Source organism: Nomascus leucogenys, chromosome 12 (assembly GCF_006542625.1).
Source record: "Nomascus leucogenys isolate Asia chromosome 12, Asia_NLE_v1, whole genome shotgun sequence".
Lineage (NCBI taxonomy): Eukaryota > Metazoa > Chordata > Mammalia > Primates > Hylobatidae > Nomascus > Nomascus leucogenys.
This window is the reverse complement of record NC_044392.1, coordinates 18,971,790-18,991,638: the sequence shown is the minus strand read 5'-3', so window position 1 is coordinate 18,991,638 and position 19,849 is coordinate 18,971,790. Positions and strand designations below refer to the sequence as shown.

At 37.8% G+C, this 19,849-nt stretch overlaps 1 protein-coding gene across 1 annotated transcript in view; it reads left to right on the top strand.

The window, feature by feature from the left end:
• The window catches only part of FAF1 (Fas associated factor 1), a 511,769-nt gene that overhangs the window by 441,092 nt on the left and 50,828 nt on the right, over positions 1–19,849 (top strand). The window contains exon 16 of the mRNA XM_030823889.1: positions 19,642–19,722. Coding sequence (XP_030679749.1) covers positions 19,642–19,722 — 81 coding nt within the window. The remainder of the gene's footprint in view (positions 1–19,641; positions 19,723–19,849) is intronic.

Below are 19,849 nucleotides of genomic sequence, written 5' to 3'. Positions count from 1 at the left end.
GTTAATCTAGTTACTGGAGTTTTAAATTTAAAAAAAAAAATTTTTTTTTTTTTTTTTTTTTTTTGAGACGGAGTCTCGTTCTGTCGCCCAGGCTAGACTGCAGTGGTGCCATCTCAGCTCACTGCCACCCCCGCCTCCCAGGTTCAAGCAATTCTCCTGCCTCAGCCTCCAGAGCAGCTGGGACTACAGGTGCACGCCGCCACACCCGGCTAATTTTTTTGTATTTTAGTAGAGACAGGGTTTCACCATGTTGCCCAGGCTGGTTGCGAACTCCTGAGCTCAGGCAATCCACCCACCTCGGCCTCCCAAAGTGCTGGGATTACAGGCATGAGCCACTGCACCCGGCCATTTTTTTTTTTTTTTTTTTTTTGTGAGAGGAGTCTCGCTCTGTCGCCCAGGCTGGAGTGCAGTGGCGCGATCTCAGCTCACTGCAAGCTCCACCTCCCGGGTTCAGCCATTCTCCTGCCTCAGCCTCTCCGAGTAGCTGGGACTACAGGCGCCCGCTACCATGCCCGGCTAATTTTTTATATTTTTAGTAGAGACGGGGTTTCACCGTGGTCTTGATCTCCTGACCTCGTGATCCGCCTCCCTCGGCTTCCCAAAGTGCTGGGATTACAAGCTTGAGCCACCGTGCCCAGCCCCGACCATTTTTTTTTTAAATTTAGAGATAAAATTGGTCAGTGTTGGAAGCGGTCAAGGAATTTGCCCAAGGGCACAGAAATTAAGTGGCAGACCTATAATTCAAACCAAGGCTATCTGTATTTGAAGCCCGTGACCTTTTCCCTGTACTGTTTGGCCACCAAGATGAAAGGAGGACTGGAATCCAAGTCATTTGGCTGGAAGATGAATGTCCTGGTCCTAGTACTCCAGGAAGCCCATACTACCAGGCACTTCTTTTGCTTTTTTGATACTTATTTTATTTATTGACATTCTCACTCCATTGCCCAAGCTGGAATGCAGTGGTACAGTCACAGCTCACTGCAGCCTCAACTTCACAGGCTCAAACAATCCTCCCACCTCAGCCACCCAAGTAGCTGGGACCACAGGTTTGTGCCACCACACCCAGCTAATTTTTAAATTTTTTGTAGAGATAGGGTCTCACTCTGTTGCCTAGGCTGTTCTGGAAGTCCTGGGCTCAAACAATCCTCCTGCCTCAACCTCCCAAAGTGCTGGGATTCTAGACATGACACACTGTGCCTGGCCTGCACTTCTTTTGAGTGCCAATTTAACTTTTTTTTTAAGTATTGCCCTCATCTTTTATACTTTAAATGTGGAAAGATTAAAATATTTCTCTCTTTTTCACTACAGACAGCTTTGTTGTTTAGCCATAAAGTATCAGCACTTCATTCTTTTTATGGTTGAATAATATTCCATTGTATGGATAATACCACATTTTGTTGTTTAGCCATTGGCTTGGTAGCCATCAAGACAGCAGCTCGTATGGCCTCCCTCTGTAATTTTGATCATTTTTTTAGGTGAAATTCACGTAACAGAAAATCAACCATTTTAAAGTATACAATTCAGGCCAGGCACGGTGGCTCACGCCTATAATCCCAGCACTTTGGGAGGCTGAGGTGGGTGGATAACCTGAGGTCGGGAGTTCGAGACCAGCTTGGCCAACATGGTGAAACCCCGTCAATACTAAAAATGCAAAAAAAAAAATTAGCAGGGTGTGGTGGCTCATGCCTATAATCCCAGCTACTCGGGAGCTGAGGCAGGAGAATCACTTGAACCTGAGAGGTGGAGGTTGCAGTGAGCTGAGATTGCACCATTGCACTCCAGCCTGGGTGACAGAATGAGACTCCATCTCACATAAATAAAATAGAATCAAAAAGTATACAATTCAGGGGTATTTTGTACATTCACAAGGTTGTACAGCCGTCACATCTGTCTAGTTCCAAAACATTTTTGTCACCCCATACCCATCAGGCAGTCACTCTCCATCCCCACACACTTACACATAGCCCCTGACAACATTCATTTTCTTTCTGTCTTGAGGGATTTGCATGTTCTAGATATTTCTTATAAATGGAATCATACAATATATGACTTTTTTGTCTGGCTTCTTGCACTTAATGTCTTCAAGGTTCATCCATGTTGTAGCATGTATCAGTAATTCATTCTTTTTGTTGTTAAATAATATTTTGTTTATTCATCTGTAGGTGGACATTCGGGTTGTTTCCACATTTTGGCTATTGTGAATAATGATGCAGTGAACATTCATGTGTTAACAATCTTTTTGAGTTTCTGTTTTCAGATCTTTGGGGCATATTCCTAGAAGTACAGTTGTTGGGTCATATGGTAATTCTATGTTTAACTTTTTAAGGAACCAAAAAGGAACCTTCTAGAGAGGCTGCACCATTTTACATTCCAACCAGCAATGTACAAGGGTTCCAATTTCTGTATATCTTCACCAGCGCTTATTTTCCTTTTAAAAAACAAAAGTCATCCTGGTATAAAGGTGGTATCTTGTTTGTGGTTTTGATTTGCATTTCCTTAATGACTAATGTAGAACATACTTTTGTGTCCTTAGCCATTAATATATCTTCTTTGTAGAAATATCTAATTCTGACACTTTGAAAATATCTGGTAGTATGTAGATATCTTGTTTCATAAGCAAGATTATCAGAATGTCTTATGACCTGAGAAATTTTCAAAAATAAGATCTGAAATATCTGAATTTTAATTCTATCCTGATTAGACCATAACCTGGGGAAAATTTTTTAAAAACCTTTCACCGCTCAAACACTAAAGAAGAAATTGAGACAAATTCTTACCTTTTTTCTTTTTTAAGACAGGGTTTCACGCTATTGCCCAGGCTAGAAGGCAGTGACGTGGTGGTAGCTCACTGTAACCCCGAACTCCTGGGCTCAAACAGCCTCCCACCTCAGCTTCCTGAGTAGCTAGGACTACAAGCTAATTTTTTTATTATTTTTTGCGGAGACAGGGTCTCGCCATGTTATCCAGGCTGATCTTGAACTCCTGGCCTCAAGGAATCCTCCAACTTTGGCCCCCAAAAAACGCTGGGATTACAGGCATGAGCCACTGTACCCGGCAGATTCTTAACATCTTCCTAGTGCCTACCTAATCCCCGTAAAAATGTTTTCATTACTGATATCTCTGCTTCCTCTGTTCTCACACCAGCCAGGTACTAACTTAGAAAATGTAATTATCAATTTAGCTTTGGGGGCAGATTTTGAAAACTTGACTTCAAATTATCAAATATTTGAGTTACTTTACTTTTATTCTTTTTGACATCACTGTGTCTACAAATTTGGCAGGGGCTTGCTTGTCTGTTTTAGTGACTCAGGAGGTCAGTTAGTTTTCCTTGCAGTTTAATTCAGTGCACATCTGTTGAATACCTACTAAGTGCCCTGCCCTGTGTCCAGTATGAAAAGAAATATGTCATGCATGTAGATTATGTTACAAAGGGTAGTAGTCCTGGAATAACCTGGCACTCCACACAAAAGGATAATTTTCCTCAGCAGAGCTATTTTCCCATTCCCATTCCTCCCTATTATCATTTCTTCCAGCCATCTTTTAAATCTCAGAACTTAAGATAGAGGTAATGGCAGTAATGGCAGGAAGAAGAAGGTAAAGCAAGAACATTTAGCTTGCAAACGCTATTGACACTTTTGAGATCCATGAGTTTCTACAGCAGGTACCTTAGCTTTTTTTCCTTTTTTCTATTGTTGTGTATATGGTCACTTCTTTTCTTTCCTCTTTTCTGTCATCTGTCCCTCAACATATGTGAGGATTAAATAAGATAATAATGTGTAAAATAATTAGAAGGGTATGTATAGTAAGCATTCACTACCAAACATCAACCATATGTTAACTTATGCTGAAAATTCAGAAGTTAATAAAAGTGTCCCGGCTAAGTACTCACAGTCTAGTGAGAGACAAATATGTAAATATATAATTATAATAATACAGTGTGAATAGAGCACAGAAGTGAAGCCACTCAATCCAGGATTTGGGGAGGAGGGAGTACCTGTGATTGCTTAGAGCTGACACTTAGGTTGGGCCTGAAAGATGAATGTGATTTTGCCTGAAGGAGAAGGGGTGGAGAGTATTCCAGGCCAAGGATAAAGGATGGACAAAGGCAGAGAGTCACCAAAAGTCTAGTCTGTTCAGAGAATTGTGAGAGGGCTTGTTTGGGTCAAGCGTAGAGTATATGGAAGAGAAAAGCAGACAGTGAAGCTGATAAAAGTATCTAAGGCCAGCTATGTTAAGATTAGGTGTTCATCACTTTTACACTGTTGGCGGGACTGTAAACTAGTTCAACCATTGTGGAAGTCAGTGTGGCAATTCCTCGGGGATCTAGAACTAGAAATACCATTTGACCCAGCCATCCCATTACTGGGTATATACCCAAAGGACTATAAATCATGCTGCTATAAAGACACATGCACACATATGTTTATTGTGGCACTATTCACAATAGCAAAGACTTGGAAACAACCCAAATGTCCAACAACGATAGACTGGATTAAGAAAATGTGGCACATATACACCATGGAATACTATGCGGCCATAAAAAATGATGAGTTCATGTCCTTTGTAGGGACATGGATGAAGCTGGAAACCATCATTCTCAGTAAACTATCGCAAGGACAAAAAAACCAAACACCACATGTTCTCACTCATAGGTGGGAATTGAACAGTGAGAACACATGGACACAGGAAGGGGAACATCACACTCCGGGGACTGTTATGGGGTGGGGGGAGGGGGGAGGGATAGCATTAGGAGATATACCTAATGCTAAATGACGAGTTAATGGGTGCAGCACACCAACATGGCACATGTATACATATGTAACAAACCTGCACATTGTGCACATGTACCCTAAAACTTAAAGTACAATTAAAAAAAAAAAAAAAAAACTATGGGAAGAAAAAAAAAGATTAGGTGTTCATTAGAGTCATTACCTGAAACAAAGCTGAAATACCAAGTGGTTCAGAATAAAAAGTTCTATATATAAGCCTCTGAGACAGGTGGGTTTTTTGTGTCTATAATTAGAAATTATTCCTCCACTTTTCCTAGATACCTAGAAACCTGTCCATTCTTCCCTTGCCCTCATATGCTTAATCAAATCATTTTTATCTGTGGTTCAAAATCCCTTTCAAGACTTTCTACTATTGGCACATGTAAAGGCTGCTGTGAGACCTTTGTCTTTAAATCTTTCACACTAGTGTCAGAACTAAATTATAGCTTCTGATTTTTTTGTAATGAACAGATTAGTTACTCTTTCCATTTGACCTTTCCTTTTCCTGAAGCTCTCCCTAGATTTTCTAAACTTCAAATCCCATTAGGATTTTATTCCCTACTTACTGAAAGTTGAAAGTTTAAAAGGCTGAAACCAACATTTATATTGATTTTAAAGGTCAGCAAAGTTTTTCTATAAAGGACTAGATAGTAAATATTTTTGGCTTTGGGGACCATATACTTTCTGTCACAGCTACTCAACTCTGTCATAGTAGCACAAAAGCAGCCATAAACAATATGCAAATGAATGAATATAACCATGTTTCAATAAAGTTTTATTGATAAAAACAGGCCACAAGTCAGCTTTGGCCCAATGACCATACATAGTTTACTAACCTGTGATTGAAAGTAAGCATTTTTCTATTGTCTTATCTGTCTCCTTTCAGGAAGGAATCCTGACTGGAGAAGTATCCACAGAACATAGTATTCAGCTTTTATCAGTGACCATTATATCATCTCTTTGTTACACTCACATACACACACCCCCAAAATTCTCTAGACCATTTAGCCGGATATAGCACATAAGGCTGCCATTTTGGAGAGGAATAGGTGTTTGGCTGTCTCTTTCTATTGCCTTTCTCAGAATGTATGCTCTCAGTGAACATATTCCTAGGTAAGGAATTTCCATATCCATTTGGGAACCTATTGTGAGGTGTCTGTTCAAAAGCACAGGTCTTGTCTTCCAAACTCCTGACTGGCTGCTAAAGGATTAGGTCCCAGTTCCGGTATTTAACCATTCTTCTCCTCCAGTGTGGATTAACTTCCCCCATTTATGTCTTTCCTGAAAGCAAAAATAACATCCCAACCACTCTTCACTTAAGCAGTGTTAGATATATTACTTTAATCAAAATATTCTTGCTTTCTATAAGATCAGTAAGATCCCCCACTCAGAAGACTTCTACAGTCTTATAAGCAGTGCTTTTCAAAATTTAATCTGCGTATGATAGGAGTCACCTGGAGGTCTTATTAAAGTTCATATTTCTGATGCAGTTATTCTGAAGTATGCGGCCCAAGATTCTCCTTTTGTGACAAGCTCCAAATTGATTTCAATACTGCTTGTCCTTGGACCATACTTTGGTTAACAAGGTTCTAAGTACTATTTCTATTACTACAACCTAGTCATCCAGGGTCTTATCATTGGATCAGCAGCATTAAGAATCAGGGCTGGTATTCTATAGGTGAGGTGGCTTCAGTGATCTAGTCCTTGACTATGAAGAGAACAACCAATTTATTTGTTTATTCAGTTTAGGAGTTTCATTAAAACTGGGGGTTACCATTTGAAATTGATGTTGGGTACTTGTCTTTCATCTTTACTATAAAATTCAAAAACATGATCTCTTTAGGTATGGTTCATCCACTGTATTCTCTTCTAGACTTCCTGGTAGATGCATATTAGATACTCTTGACTGTGTCTTCCATGTCTCTTCTCTTTCATATTTTATTTCTCTGTATCTCTGTGTTGCAATTTAGATAATTTCTTGAGATTACTCACATTTCATTAATTTTCCCTTTACCTATGTCCAAGCTACTGTTTCATCGAAATTGATGTTGGGTACTTGTCTTTCATCTATACGAGAAAATTCAAAAACATGATCTCTTTAGGTATTGCTTAATCCACTGTATTCTCTTCTTTTAGGCTTCCTAGTGGATGCATATTAGATACTCTTGACTGTATCTTCCATGTCTCTTAACTTCTCTGTCATATTTTATTTCTCTGTATCTTTCTGTGTTGCAATTTAGATAACTTCTTGAGATTACTCACATTTCATTAATTCTCCCTTTACCTATGTCCAAGCTACTGTTTCATCTATGTATTAATTTTTTGCAGTATTCATTATTTTCTAAATCTGTATTGAGGTACAATTGATATACAATAAACCACACCTATATAAAGTATATAATTTGACAAGTTTTGACATATGTATACACCCATGAAATCCTTACCACAATCAAAATAGTGAACTGTCACTCTCAAGGGCTTCCTCTTGTACCTTTGTCATCCCTCTCTGCTGTCTCTGTCTGTCAGGCCAAGTCCCACATATCCACTGACCTTTCTGTCAGCATAGATTTGCTTGCATTTTCTAGAATTTTATTAAAAATTAAACCATATGGTATATACTCATTAGTCTGGCTACTTTCATTCAATGTAATTATTTTGAGATTCTCCACATTGTTGCATATTATCAATAATTCATTCCTTTTACTTGCTGAATAGTATTCCACCACATGGATATACCATCATGTTACTTTTTTTTGTTTTGGTTTTAGCATTTTTTTTTTAAAAAGAGACAGGGAATCACTCTGTTTCCCAGGCTGGAATGCAGTGGTGCAGTCATACCTCACTGCAGCCTCAAACTCCTGGGCCCAAGTGAGTCTTCTCAGGTTCCTATAGCTGGGACTACAGAAACACACTACTACACCCAGCTAATTGTTTTAAATTTTTTGTAGAGTCAGGGGTCTTGCTGTGTTGCCTAGGCTGGTCTCAAACTCTTAGCCTCAAGCAATTCTTCTACCTTTGCCTCCCAAAGTGCTGGGATTACAGGTGTGAGCCGCTGCACCTGGCCCATTAACAATATATATACATTTTTTTATGGAAGTGGAATTTACATAAGATACAGTTAACCACTGTAGTGTATACAATTCAGTGGCGTTTACTGTATTCGCAATATTGTACAACTACCATTTAGCAATTATTGACAGTGTTAATAGGATAATTTAACATTTATATTTAAAAATTTTGAATAAATGCCTTTTTAAAAATAAGAGCAAGGTGCAGTGGCTCGTACCTGTAATCCCAGCTACTCAGGAGGCTAAAGCAGGAGGACTGCTTGAGGCCAGGAGTTTGAGACCAGCCTGAACAACATAGTGAGACCCCATCTCTAAAAACATTTTTAATATAATAATTAGAATAATTAGCCTGACATGGTGGTGCTCACCTGTAATCCGAGCTCCTCAGAGGTTCAGGCAGGAAAAAAAAATCACTTGAGCCCAGGAGTTTAAAACTGCAGTGAGCTATGATCATGCCACTGCACTGCAGCCTGGGTGACAGAGTGAGACCCTGTTTCTTTAAAAAAAAAAAAAAAAAAAGTTTAAAAACACAGCAAAATAGCTCAAATACAATATATTGTATTTTTCTTTCGGAGTAGCCCATCATGCACACATACACCCAAGAAAGCTTGAATATTCAGCTATACTAAAATATAGTATTCCAACAGACCCCAATACTTTATTATTAGCTAACCTGGATCTTAAAACAGGCTGCTGACATATAGGGCAAGTCCAGCCTCCAGCAGCCACTGAGCACTATGATATGGTTATACAATTTATACTTGTGAGTCAACTGCCTGACCTTAGTTCCTGTCAAACAGTCAATGAAACCAATACTATACTTTTACCTAATTCACTCAGAATACTGATGTGCCCCGTCTCCAGTGAAAAGATTGTCAGTCTTTGATACAACCCTGTATGTAACCATCATTATTTTTGCTAATAAAATCAAGTGGGCTAAGCTATGAATGGGTAGTTTCAGTTCTCACTAAATTGTTTCTTCTCTCCATATCCTGTTTTAGGAATGAGGCTGAGCAGTCTCATCTTGCATTTCTGTGCTGTCTTCTTGGGTTTTAAGAGTCTGCCTTGTGTTGCTGACCCTAAGTCACTCAGTTCTAAGCACACTCTTCCTTTGAGTCTCTAACTGAGAGTTGGTCTTTATTAGAGAACTCAGTTCTCCAAACCCAGTTATGATTGGCTTAAAGTTGATGTGAAAGCCACTGATAAAGGGCTTATTATGCCTATTTTTTGAAATCTTATGATGATAAATAGTTACATTACAACAGAGGTTACCATACCTGTCTGCTCTGTCCAATAAAAGCCACTACTGCTGCTTTCAATAGTGTTTATATTTTTCACAATTTTTTGAATGTTCACCTGTTGATGGATATTTGGATTATTTCCTAGTTTTTGGCTATTACAAATAAAGCTGCTGTGAACATTTGTGTACACATTTTGTATAGGCATATGGTAATATGGTCATTTGTCTTGGGTAACTACTTAAGACTGGAATGACTGGATCATACAGTAGTTAGATGCATAACTTTCTAACAAACTGCTGAAGTGTTTTCCAAAGTAGTTTTACCATTTTACATTCCCAACAGCAGTGTATAAGAGAGTTCCAGTGCCTCCACATCCTTATCAACACTTTGTATGGTTAGCCTTTTCTTCTTTTTTTTTTTTTTTTTTTTTTTTGAGACAGAGTCTCGCTCTGTCGCCCAGGCTGGAGTGCAGTGGTGCGATCTCGGCTCACTGCAATCTCCACCTCCTGGATTCACGCCATTCTTCTGCCTCAGTGTCCCGAGTAGCTGGGACTACGGGTGCCTGCCACCACGCCTGGCTAATTTTTTGTATTTTTAGTAGAAACAGGGTTTCATCATGTTAGCCAGGATGGTCTCGACCTGACCTCATAATCCGCCTGCCTTGGCCTCCCAAAGTGCTGAGATTACAGGTGTGAGCCACCACGCCTGGCCTGGTTAGTCTTTTAAACTGAGACATTCTAATAGGTGTGTAGTGGTGTCTCACTGTGGTTTTAGTTTGCATTTTCTTGACAATTAATGAGACAGCATTTATTTTTTGGCATGCTTATTTGCTGTCCATGTGTCTTTTGATGAAGTGTCTGCAAATCTTTTGTCCATTTTAAAATTGGGGTCCTTTTATTTTTGTATTTTGAGAGTTCTTTATGTGTTTTAGATACAAGTCTTTTACTTGAAATGTGATTTGCAAAGATTCTTCTCTCAGTCTATGGTTTTGTCACTATTACTTTCTTTTTCACAAATACCAATTTATTTCAATGTATTCTGCAGTGAATATTTTGCATTTAGTAGTAGAATTATAGTTTTATTGAGGGAACATAATATACAGAGATTTATTTTATTGTTGCTTACCATCCAAAAATATTCCTTACTATGTCATGATAATTCACAGAATAAATATTAGATAGCACTTCCCTAGTCAAGAAATGTTTTATAACTCTTAATTCTACTGTTAGATGAACAGCTTATAATTGTAGTAATATTTGTCTTCTACATACCTCACATTTAATTTTTAACTTTGATTTTTAATTTTTTTATTTTTACTTTTATGGATACATAATAGTTGTACATATTTATGGAGTACACGTGATATTTTAACATAGGCACACTCAATATCATTTTCAATTGTCTTTAGGAGAAAATAAATTTAAAATTTTGATGAAGTCCAATTTAAATATTTTTTTTTATGTATCATGCTTTTGGGTCATATTTGCCTAACCTAAGGTCACTATTTTCTCCTATGTTTCTTTTATAAGTATTATAGCTTTAGACTTCACATTTGGTCTATGATCCACTTCAGTTAAATTTTGTATATAGTGTGATGTATGTATTGAAGTTATTTTTTTCAGAGTCAGGAAGAGATGCATATCCAGTAGTTCTAGTGCTATTTGTTTAAAAGGTTTTCCTTTTTCCACTGCATTGCCTTTGCACCTTTGTCAAACGTGTGTGTTGATCATATATGCATAGGTCTATATCTGGACTTTATTTTTTTTCCATTTGTTTTTTTCTATCTTTACAACAGTACCATACAGAATTACTGTTACTTCAGCTTTGTAATAAATCTTGAAATCAAGTAGTGTAAGTCCTCTAATTTAGTTTTTTTTTTCCATAATTCTTTTGGCTATTCTAGGTCCTGTGCATTTCTACATGAATTTTACAATCAGCTTACCAAAAAAGTTTTTGGTGGTATTTTGGTGGGAATTATGTTGAATCGATAGATAATTTGGAGAGAATTGACATAAAAATATTGATTCGTCTATTCCACGAGAATGACTTGTTTATCTCTCCATTTATTTATGTCTTTAATTTCTCTCAGCAGTGTTTTGTGATGTTCAACATACAGATTGTTTGCATCTTTTGTCAAATCTATCCCCAAGTATTTCATGTATTTTATGCCATTATAAATAATAGTTTTAAACTGTAAGTCCAGTATTTGTTGCCAGTATATAGAAATATAGGCTGGTCCAAATGCAGTGGTGTTTACAGCTAATTGGCCACAACCAGTAACAAATTTCTTTGTTCTTTCTCCACTCCCACTGCGTCACTTGACTAGCAAAAAGAGAGAAAGAAAGAAGGGAGGAAGGGGAGGGAAGGGGAGGGGGTTGCTTGTTATTTATTTTATATTCTGCAACCTTACTAAACTCACTAGTTATAATAGGTTTTTGGTAGAATCCATAGAATTTTCCACATTTCTAATCATTTTATCTGTGGATAAAGAGAGTTCTACTTCCTTTTCATTGTAGATGCCTTTTATTAATTTTTCTTGCCTTATCAGATTTGAAAATCAATCAGTGTAATTTATGATATAATCATCTCAGTGCATGCAGAGACAGCATCAGACAAAAGCTAATCTATTCCTGATAAGAATTTTCAGTAAAATAAGAATCGAGTAAAATGTCCTTAACCTGATAAAGAGGGCATCTATTTAAAAAAAAAAAAAACAAAACAAAACAAAACAAAAAAACACCCCACAGCTAACATCTTACCTACTGGGGAAAGATCAAATGTTTTCCTGCTAAGATCAGGAAAAAGGGAGGGATATCTGTTCATATGACTTCTATTCACCATTGAATTGGCAGTTCTAGCCAGTCTAATAAGCAGTAACTCCCCATTCTCCTTCCCCTCAGACTCTGGCAACCTCTAATCTACTTTCTGTCTCTATGACTTTGCCTATTCTAGGTACCTCATGTAAGTGGAAACACAATGTTGATCCTTTCACATTTGAAGCACAATGTCCTTAAGGTCCATCTATGTTATAGTATATATAAGAATTAAAATTCTTTTTATAGCTAAATAATATTCCACTGTAGGCATATACCATATTTTGTGTATCCATTCATCTGTTGAACAGTTGGATTATTTCCACCTTTTGGCTATTGTAAATAATGCCACTATGAACATGTGTGTACAGGCCATTTATACATCTTCTTTGGAAAATGTCTATTCAAGTCCTTTGACTTTTTTTTTTTTTTTTTTTTTTTTGAGACAGAGGCTCGCTCTGTCACCCAGGCTGGAGTGCAGTGGCATGATCTCGGTTCACTGCAACCTCCACCTCCCAAGTTCAAGCAATTCTTCTGCCTCAGCCTCCTAAATAGCTGGGATTATAGGCATGCGCCCCCATACCCAGCTAATTTTTGTATTTTTAGTAGAGATGGGGTTTCACCATATTGGTCAGGCTGGTCTCGAACTCCTGACCTCAGGTGATCCACCCACCTCGGCCTCCCAAAGTGCTGGGATCACAGTTGTCCCAGCCCTTGACCATTTTTTAATTAGCTTGTTTAGTTTCTTTGTTGTTTAGTTGTTGGAGTTTATTATATATTCTGGATAGTAATCCTTTATCAGATATCACGTGCAAATATTTTCTTCCATTCTGTGGATTATCTTTCCACTCTCTTGAGTGAAAAAGGTTTAATTTTGATGAAGTGTAATTTTTCTGTTTTTTTCTTTTTATGCTTTCAATGACGTACTAAAGAAATAATTGCCTAATCCATAGTCATGAAGATTTTCACCTATGTTTTTATCTAAGAATGATATGGTTTTAGCTCTTAAATTTGGGTCTTTGATTCATTTTAAGCTTTTTTTTTTAATATGAGGTATGATGAGGGTCCAGCTTTATTCTTTTGCATGTGGATATCCAGCTTTCCTAACATTTGTTGAGGAGACTGTTCTTTCCTCGTTGAATGGTCTTGCCACCCTTGTTGAAGATCAATCCAACATGTATGTGAGGATTTCTTTCTGGGCTTTCTATTCTATTTCATTGTTCTATATGTCTATCATTATGCCAGTACCACGGTTTCAATTACTGTAGCTTTATAGTAAGTTTTGAAATCAGGAAAGGTGAGTCTTTCAACTTTGTTACTTTTCAAGACTGTTTTGATTATTAATGGTCCCTTGAGATTCTGTATGAATTTTTTTTTTTTTTTTTTTTGAGATGGAGTCTTGCTGTGTCGCCCAGGCTGGAGTGCAGTGGCGCAATCTCAGCCCACTGCAAGCTCCACTTCCCGGGTTCACGCCATTCTCCTGCCTCAGCCTCTCCGAGTAGCTGGGACTACAGACGCCCGCCACCACGCCCGGCTAATTTTTTGTATTTTTAGTAGAGACGGGGTTTCACCGTGGTCTCGATCTCCTGACCTCGTGATCCGCCCACCTCGGCCTCCCAAAGTGCTGGGATTATAAGCGTGAGCCACTGCGCCCGGCCCTGTATGAATTTTATGATGAATTTTATGATGGATTTTTCTGTTTCTGTAAAAAATGGCATTGAGATACAGTAATTGTTTCTTAAAGAGTTTTGAGGCCGGACGCGGTGGCACACGCCCGTAATCCCAGCACTTTGGGAGGCTGAGGCAGGTGGATCACGAGGCCAGGAGTTCAAGACCTGCCTGGCCAAGATGGTGAAACCCTGTCTCTACTAAAAATACAAAAAATTAGCCAAGCATGCTGGCACGCACCTGTAATCCCAGCTACTCCAGAGGCTGAGGCAGAGAATTGCTTAAACCTGGAGGGGCGGAGGTTGCAATGAGCCGAGATCACGCCACTGCACTCCAGCCTGGGTGACAGAGCGAGACTCCGTCTCAAAAAAAAAAAAAAAAAGAGTTTTGAATAATAAAGTCTATTAATTTACCTATGAAGCTCCCATTTCTAGTTTTGTTTATTCCCTTGTCTAGACACAAAGCCATTCCTTTATGGTATCCTTTTCCTTTTACCTGAAAGACTTCCTTTAACTTTTACTGTAATACATATACTATTGATGAATTTTTTCAGGTTTTATATGTTTGAAAAGTCTTTATTTTACCTTCAGTTTTGAAAAATATTTTCACTGGGTATAGAATTCTGAGGTTGATGGTTGTTTTTGTTTTTTGTTTTTTTTCTTTCAATACTTTAGAGATGTTGCCCAACCGTCTTCTCAGTTGCACTGTTTCTGATGAAAAGTCAGCTGTCATTGTTTCCTGTACATATTATGTCTTTTCTTTTCTCCTGCTGCTTCTCAGATTTTTTTTATTATTAACTTTAAGTAATTTGGCTATGATGTGCCTTGGTGTAGTTTCTTCATGTTTCTTTTGCTTAATATTTGTTAAGATTCTTGAATCAGTGGCTTTCTCATTTTCATCAAATTTGAAAAAATTTCAACCATTATTGCTTAAAGTAACTTTTCTTCCCCTCACCCCCACACCTCATTCCCAGACTCCAACTTCACTTACATTAGGCTGCAAAAGTTATTATTATTATTATTTTTTTTTTGAGATGGAGTTTGACTCTTGTTGCCCAGGCTGGAGTACAATGGTGCAATCTCGGCTCATTGCAACCTCTGCCTCCCAGGTTCAAGCAATTATCCTGCCTCAGCCTCCCAAGGAGCTGGGATTACAGGCATGTGCCACCATGCCCGGCTAATTTTTTGTATTTAGTAGACATGTTTCACCATGTTGGTCAGGCTGGTCTCAAACTCCTGACTTCAGGTGATCTGCCCGCCTTGGCCTCCCAGGTGCTGGGATTACAGGTGTGAGCCACTGCGCCTGGTCCCCAGAGATAACTTTTACACCTCCTCACCTTGCTTAAGTCCAAAATGAGATCTCTGATCACAGTGGGGCTTCTAGGTTATCAAGATGGATAACCTACCTTGTCAGGTTCTGAATTACTTCATCATTTACATCTCTCACTTTCAGTTTCCTGTTTATTTCTGGTACCTAGAAACTTCTCTTTCTTTGTTTCTTTCTTTCTGACATGCTTAGTAATGCTTTTGAACATATTTGTTATGTTTTACCTACTATCTCTAAGTATTTATATTGAGAGAACTTCAGGTTATCTTGATCTGTATCTCTAGAGATAGATAGCAGGGCCATGTCTCTGATGACAAGGACCTATTGGTAGAGCAAGGAGCAGCGCATGCATTCTAACCTGGGGATTCAGAAAAACCAATAAGTGTTCTATGTGTGTATGCATTTGGTAAGTATTTGAAAAAAGTCTATAGCCACTTCAGTTTAATAATTTGGAACTTTGAATTAGTCTTTTAGGAGTTAACTGTTGATTACTAATCTTTAACACTACTGAGGGTGTCATAAATTACATCTAAATTTCTTTTTTTGTTGTTAAATTCTTACTGTAGGAACCATTTGGCAACTCATAAAATATTTTATTTTTAATAGACATCATTTTCAGTGAATTGTAATAAAATTCAATGGCTATTGTCTCGGAGATAGAGGACTATGCTGAACTACCTAGTGTGCCACAGTGGGGAAAAAACAGGCTTTATGGTGAGAATGACTATGTTTAAATTCTAATTCTGATACAGATCAGAACTATAGTAAGATATCATCTCACCTCAGTTAAAACGGCTTTTATCCCAAAGACAGGGAATAACAAATGCTGGAGAGGATGTGGAGAAAAGGGAACCCTTGTACACTGTTAGTGGGAATGTAAATTAGTACAACCACCACGGAGAACAGTGTAGAGGTTCCTTTAAAAACTAAAAATAGAGCTACCATATGATCCAGCAATCCCACTGCTGGGTATATACCCAAAAGGAGGGAAATCAGTATATCAAAGAGATATCTGTACTAACATTTTTGTTGCAGCATTGTTCACAGTAGCCAGATTTGGAAGCAACCTAAATGTCCATCAATAGGCAAATGGATAAAGAAAACATGGTACATGTATACAAGAGTACTATTCCGCTACAAAAAAAAATTAGATCCTGTGATTTGCAACAACATGGATGGAACTGGAGGCCGTTATGTTAAGTGAAATAAGTCAGGCACAGAACTACAAACGTCACATGTTCTCACTTATTTGTAGAATGTAAAAATCAAAACAATTAAACACATGGAGATAGAGAGTAGAAGGATGATTACCAGAGGCTAGGAAGGGCAGTGGGGTGTGGGGGAAGGTGGAGTGGTTAATGGGTACAAAAAATATGGAAAGAGTGAATAATACTGGCCTTTGATAGCGCAACAGGGTGACTATAGTCAAAATCATTGTACATTTAAAAATAACACAAAGATTATAACTGGATTGTTTGTAACACAAAGGATAAATGCTTGAGGGGACGGACACCCCATTTTCCATGATGTGATTAATACCCATTACATGCCTGTATCAAAATATCTCCCATATCCCATAAATACGTAGACCTACTATGTACTCAAAAAAATTTTTTAAATACAAATAAGTAAATTATAATTCTGACACTTCTTAACAACTCATTATAATACTCAGGATAGAAAATATATTTACATAAAAGTTACTAGACTGAAGAATACCTAGAGGCTCCTGAATTTCTGGTATGTAACTGTTGAGCACTGATAATTCCATTTATTCATCCAACAAATATATACTTTAGATGCTTGTCATATGTAAGATAGTACGCTAGATGCTATAGGAAATACGAAGACATATGAAATAGAGTCTTTTACCCCTGGGAGTGTAGAGCTCAGGTAGGGACCAGTTAGACAAATACACAAATGAGTGTAGCACAGCGCAGTATGAGAGCAGTGACAAGTATGTTACAAAGAAAGTTACCTACTGGGGCTATTACTTACTTCTGAGCAATCCAGCTTCTCACTTTGGTGTGACAAGGAGTGTTTGAATAACAAGTAGCCCAAGCCATAGCCGAGGCAACACGTAAGATCTGTTTCTGAATCTCATAATCTAGCCGTTCTACCTCCACCCAATCAATGTGTAAAAATTTCTAGTTACTTTGATGTGTCCCCTCTTAGATTTAGCAAAGGGAACCTCTACAAGGACAGTATTTGTAGGACACAGGAGAAGTTCCAGAGGCACATCTACAGGTTATGGGAACAAATTTATACATGAAGTGTTAACCACAATACCTGGGATTTTCTAAAAAATCTGATAATATAGAATAATTTGGGGGAAACACATAAGCAGTTTTCTCTTTCTCAAAATTGGAGATGACTCTGAAGAGGACAGTTGGAGAGGCAAGTATAAAATCTGAGGAGCAGATAAGAAGAAATGATAACCATTCACCAACAACTACCAAACATACAAGAAGCTATGACCATGATAAATTTAGGAAAATTAATCCTGAGCCACATGCCCAAGCCAGCCCATCTGTCAGGATGGTCAGGGAGAGCTATGAGCAAGGGAAAGAACACACAACAGGTGCCACATTTTGTGGCAGAGATCCCTGTATTTGATGACCTTTCGTATCTGCTACAGTCTGTTTTACAACAGAGCTGTTTACCCTCTTTTATTATAAACCGTATTTGTGATCAAAGGGCTTCCAGCTGTGATTGCTTTTAGAAGGTCCGTTTTTTATATGTACACAGTGGCATAACAAGTCATTCCTGCCCAGCCAGTCAATTTCAGGCTCAGATTGGGCCAGCCATTTTGTGGATGAGCTATATCTTTTTCTTTAATTTTTGCTGTAGACAATAAGTATTTCATGCCTGGAAAGATAATTTATTTATTTAACGTATGCTTATTAAACACCTCCCAAAGACTAGGCAGTATGTGGAATACAGAGACACATAATATAGACAAGTTCCCTGTCTTTGTGGAGCTTACAGTGTCATGGGGTAGTTTTGGATTAAATAAATAATTATGTCATAATTAATTACAATTATGGTAAGTGCTCTAAAGGGAAAGTACAGAATGTTGTGAGAAACTTTAATTTGAAAGGGTGAAGTCAGGAAAGTAAGGTCAAATTAAAATTTTAAACATCTTGTACATTTCCCTCATTTAAAATATAGAAAGGTAAGATTACTCTCATAGTTGGTTGATTACATTCAAGAGATATCTAAATTTGAAAAGATAGACTTATCTGCAGAGGCATAGGATCCTTAGGAGTTTAATCCTTGGCTAGGTGTGGTGGCTCATGCCTGTAATCCTAGCACTTTGGAAGGCCAAGGCAGGCAGATCACTTGAGTTCAGGAGTTCGAGACCAGCCTGGCTAATATGGTGAAACCCCATCTCTACTAAAAATACAAAAATTAGCTGGGCGTGGTATCGGGTGCGTGTAATTCCAGCTACTCGGGAGGCTGAGGCAGGAGAATCACTTGAACCCAGGAGGCTGAAGTTGCAGTGAGTGGAAATCATACCACTGCCCTCCAGCCTGGGTGACAGAGCAAGACTCCCCCTCAAAAAAAATTTAAAAAAGTTTAATCCTTTAATCGATGACTGAAAGAGTAGACATTATCAGGTTTCACATGGTTTTTCATGTTTTGTTATTTGAAAGATTAGGAAGCAATGAAATATTCCTATTCATACCAGAGCTTTTAGGAATTAGTTGAATTATTGGAACTAGAAGATGTATTAGGCTTCAGGAATAAGGCCAGTCTCAATTAGGTATCTCACCTAAGAGAATGCTGAGCATATATTCAGCCTTGAGTACGCATATGTTGGGGAGACAAAAAGTGAGAAATTAACTATATGAAATTTCCAGTTTTATAGGTCACAAATATTGGTAGCTTTATATGGTTCTGCTTAATAAATAAATGACCAAAAAGGGAACCTACACTCTAGTGTAGACAGGTATGGGTATTTATTATTAAAGTTAAGTATATGTATATTGGCTATACTTCTGAATATAACAAATGGGAAATTCTGTTCATGAATTAACTTTTAATTTTAAATGAATTTGTGATTTAAATATGGGCATATGGTATAATCATTTCAGAAGCTAAAAATATTCTAAGAGATTTTCAACTTAGATAACTTTTGTTATTCACGCTTCATGAGTGTGAATGTAATGGGGAAATACTTAATTGGTAACCAGAGCTTTAGTGGTGTGGTGTGGTGTGGTATGGAATGAGGTTAACCAGAGTATTTTGCTTTTGGCCTCTTTCTACACTGACCCAGGGATTACTTCCTAGTCTTTGTTCTCCCTCCCAGTCCTTAGTTCCAATACTGACAGTCTCCAAGTTTATCTCAGAAAAATCAGGAGAAAGGGAGAAGAGAACTAATAATGAAAATGAACTAAGTGTCAGGTCCTTTGCTAGATAGTTTGCATATTATTGTACTTAATTCTCACAGTGACCCTATAAGACAAATATTATTTCTGTTTTGCAATTGAGGAAACTGAGACCTGGAGAAGTTAAATAACTTATACAAGGTCACACAGTTTGTAGAGTTAGGATTCAAGCATTCTTATTTCCACTATGTACCATGCTGCTCATCTTATTGTTTGTTTGCTTATTTATGTCCTATACACTTTAAAAGTCTCTTATTTAATTATAAGTTCATATAGGAATTTAAAAAAGGGGATTACCATTAGTTTTTTTCTCTTTTCTTCAAAAAAAAAAGTAATATGTCAACAAATATTTGAATCTTTTTAAGGATGAACGTGAAGCCAGAGAAAATGTGAAGAGAGAGCAAGATGAAGCCTATCGCCTTTCACTTGAGGCTGACAGAGCAAAGGTAGGCTTGGTCAAGTACTTCTGGGATAAAGAACTCAATTGTTCATTATTTAAATGCCAGCCCTTATCACTTTGATCCCTAAAAATATTGGGTTTGCAATAGAGAAAGCTAGATTTAGTTAACAGAA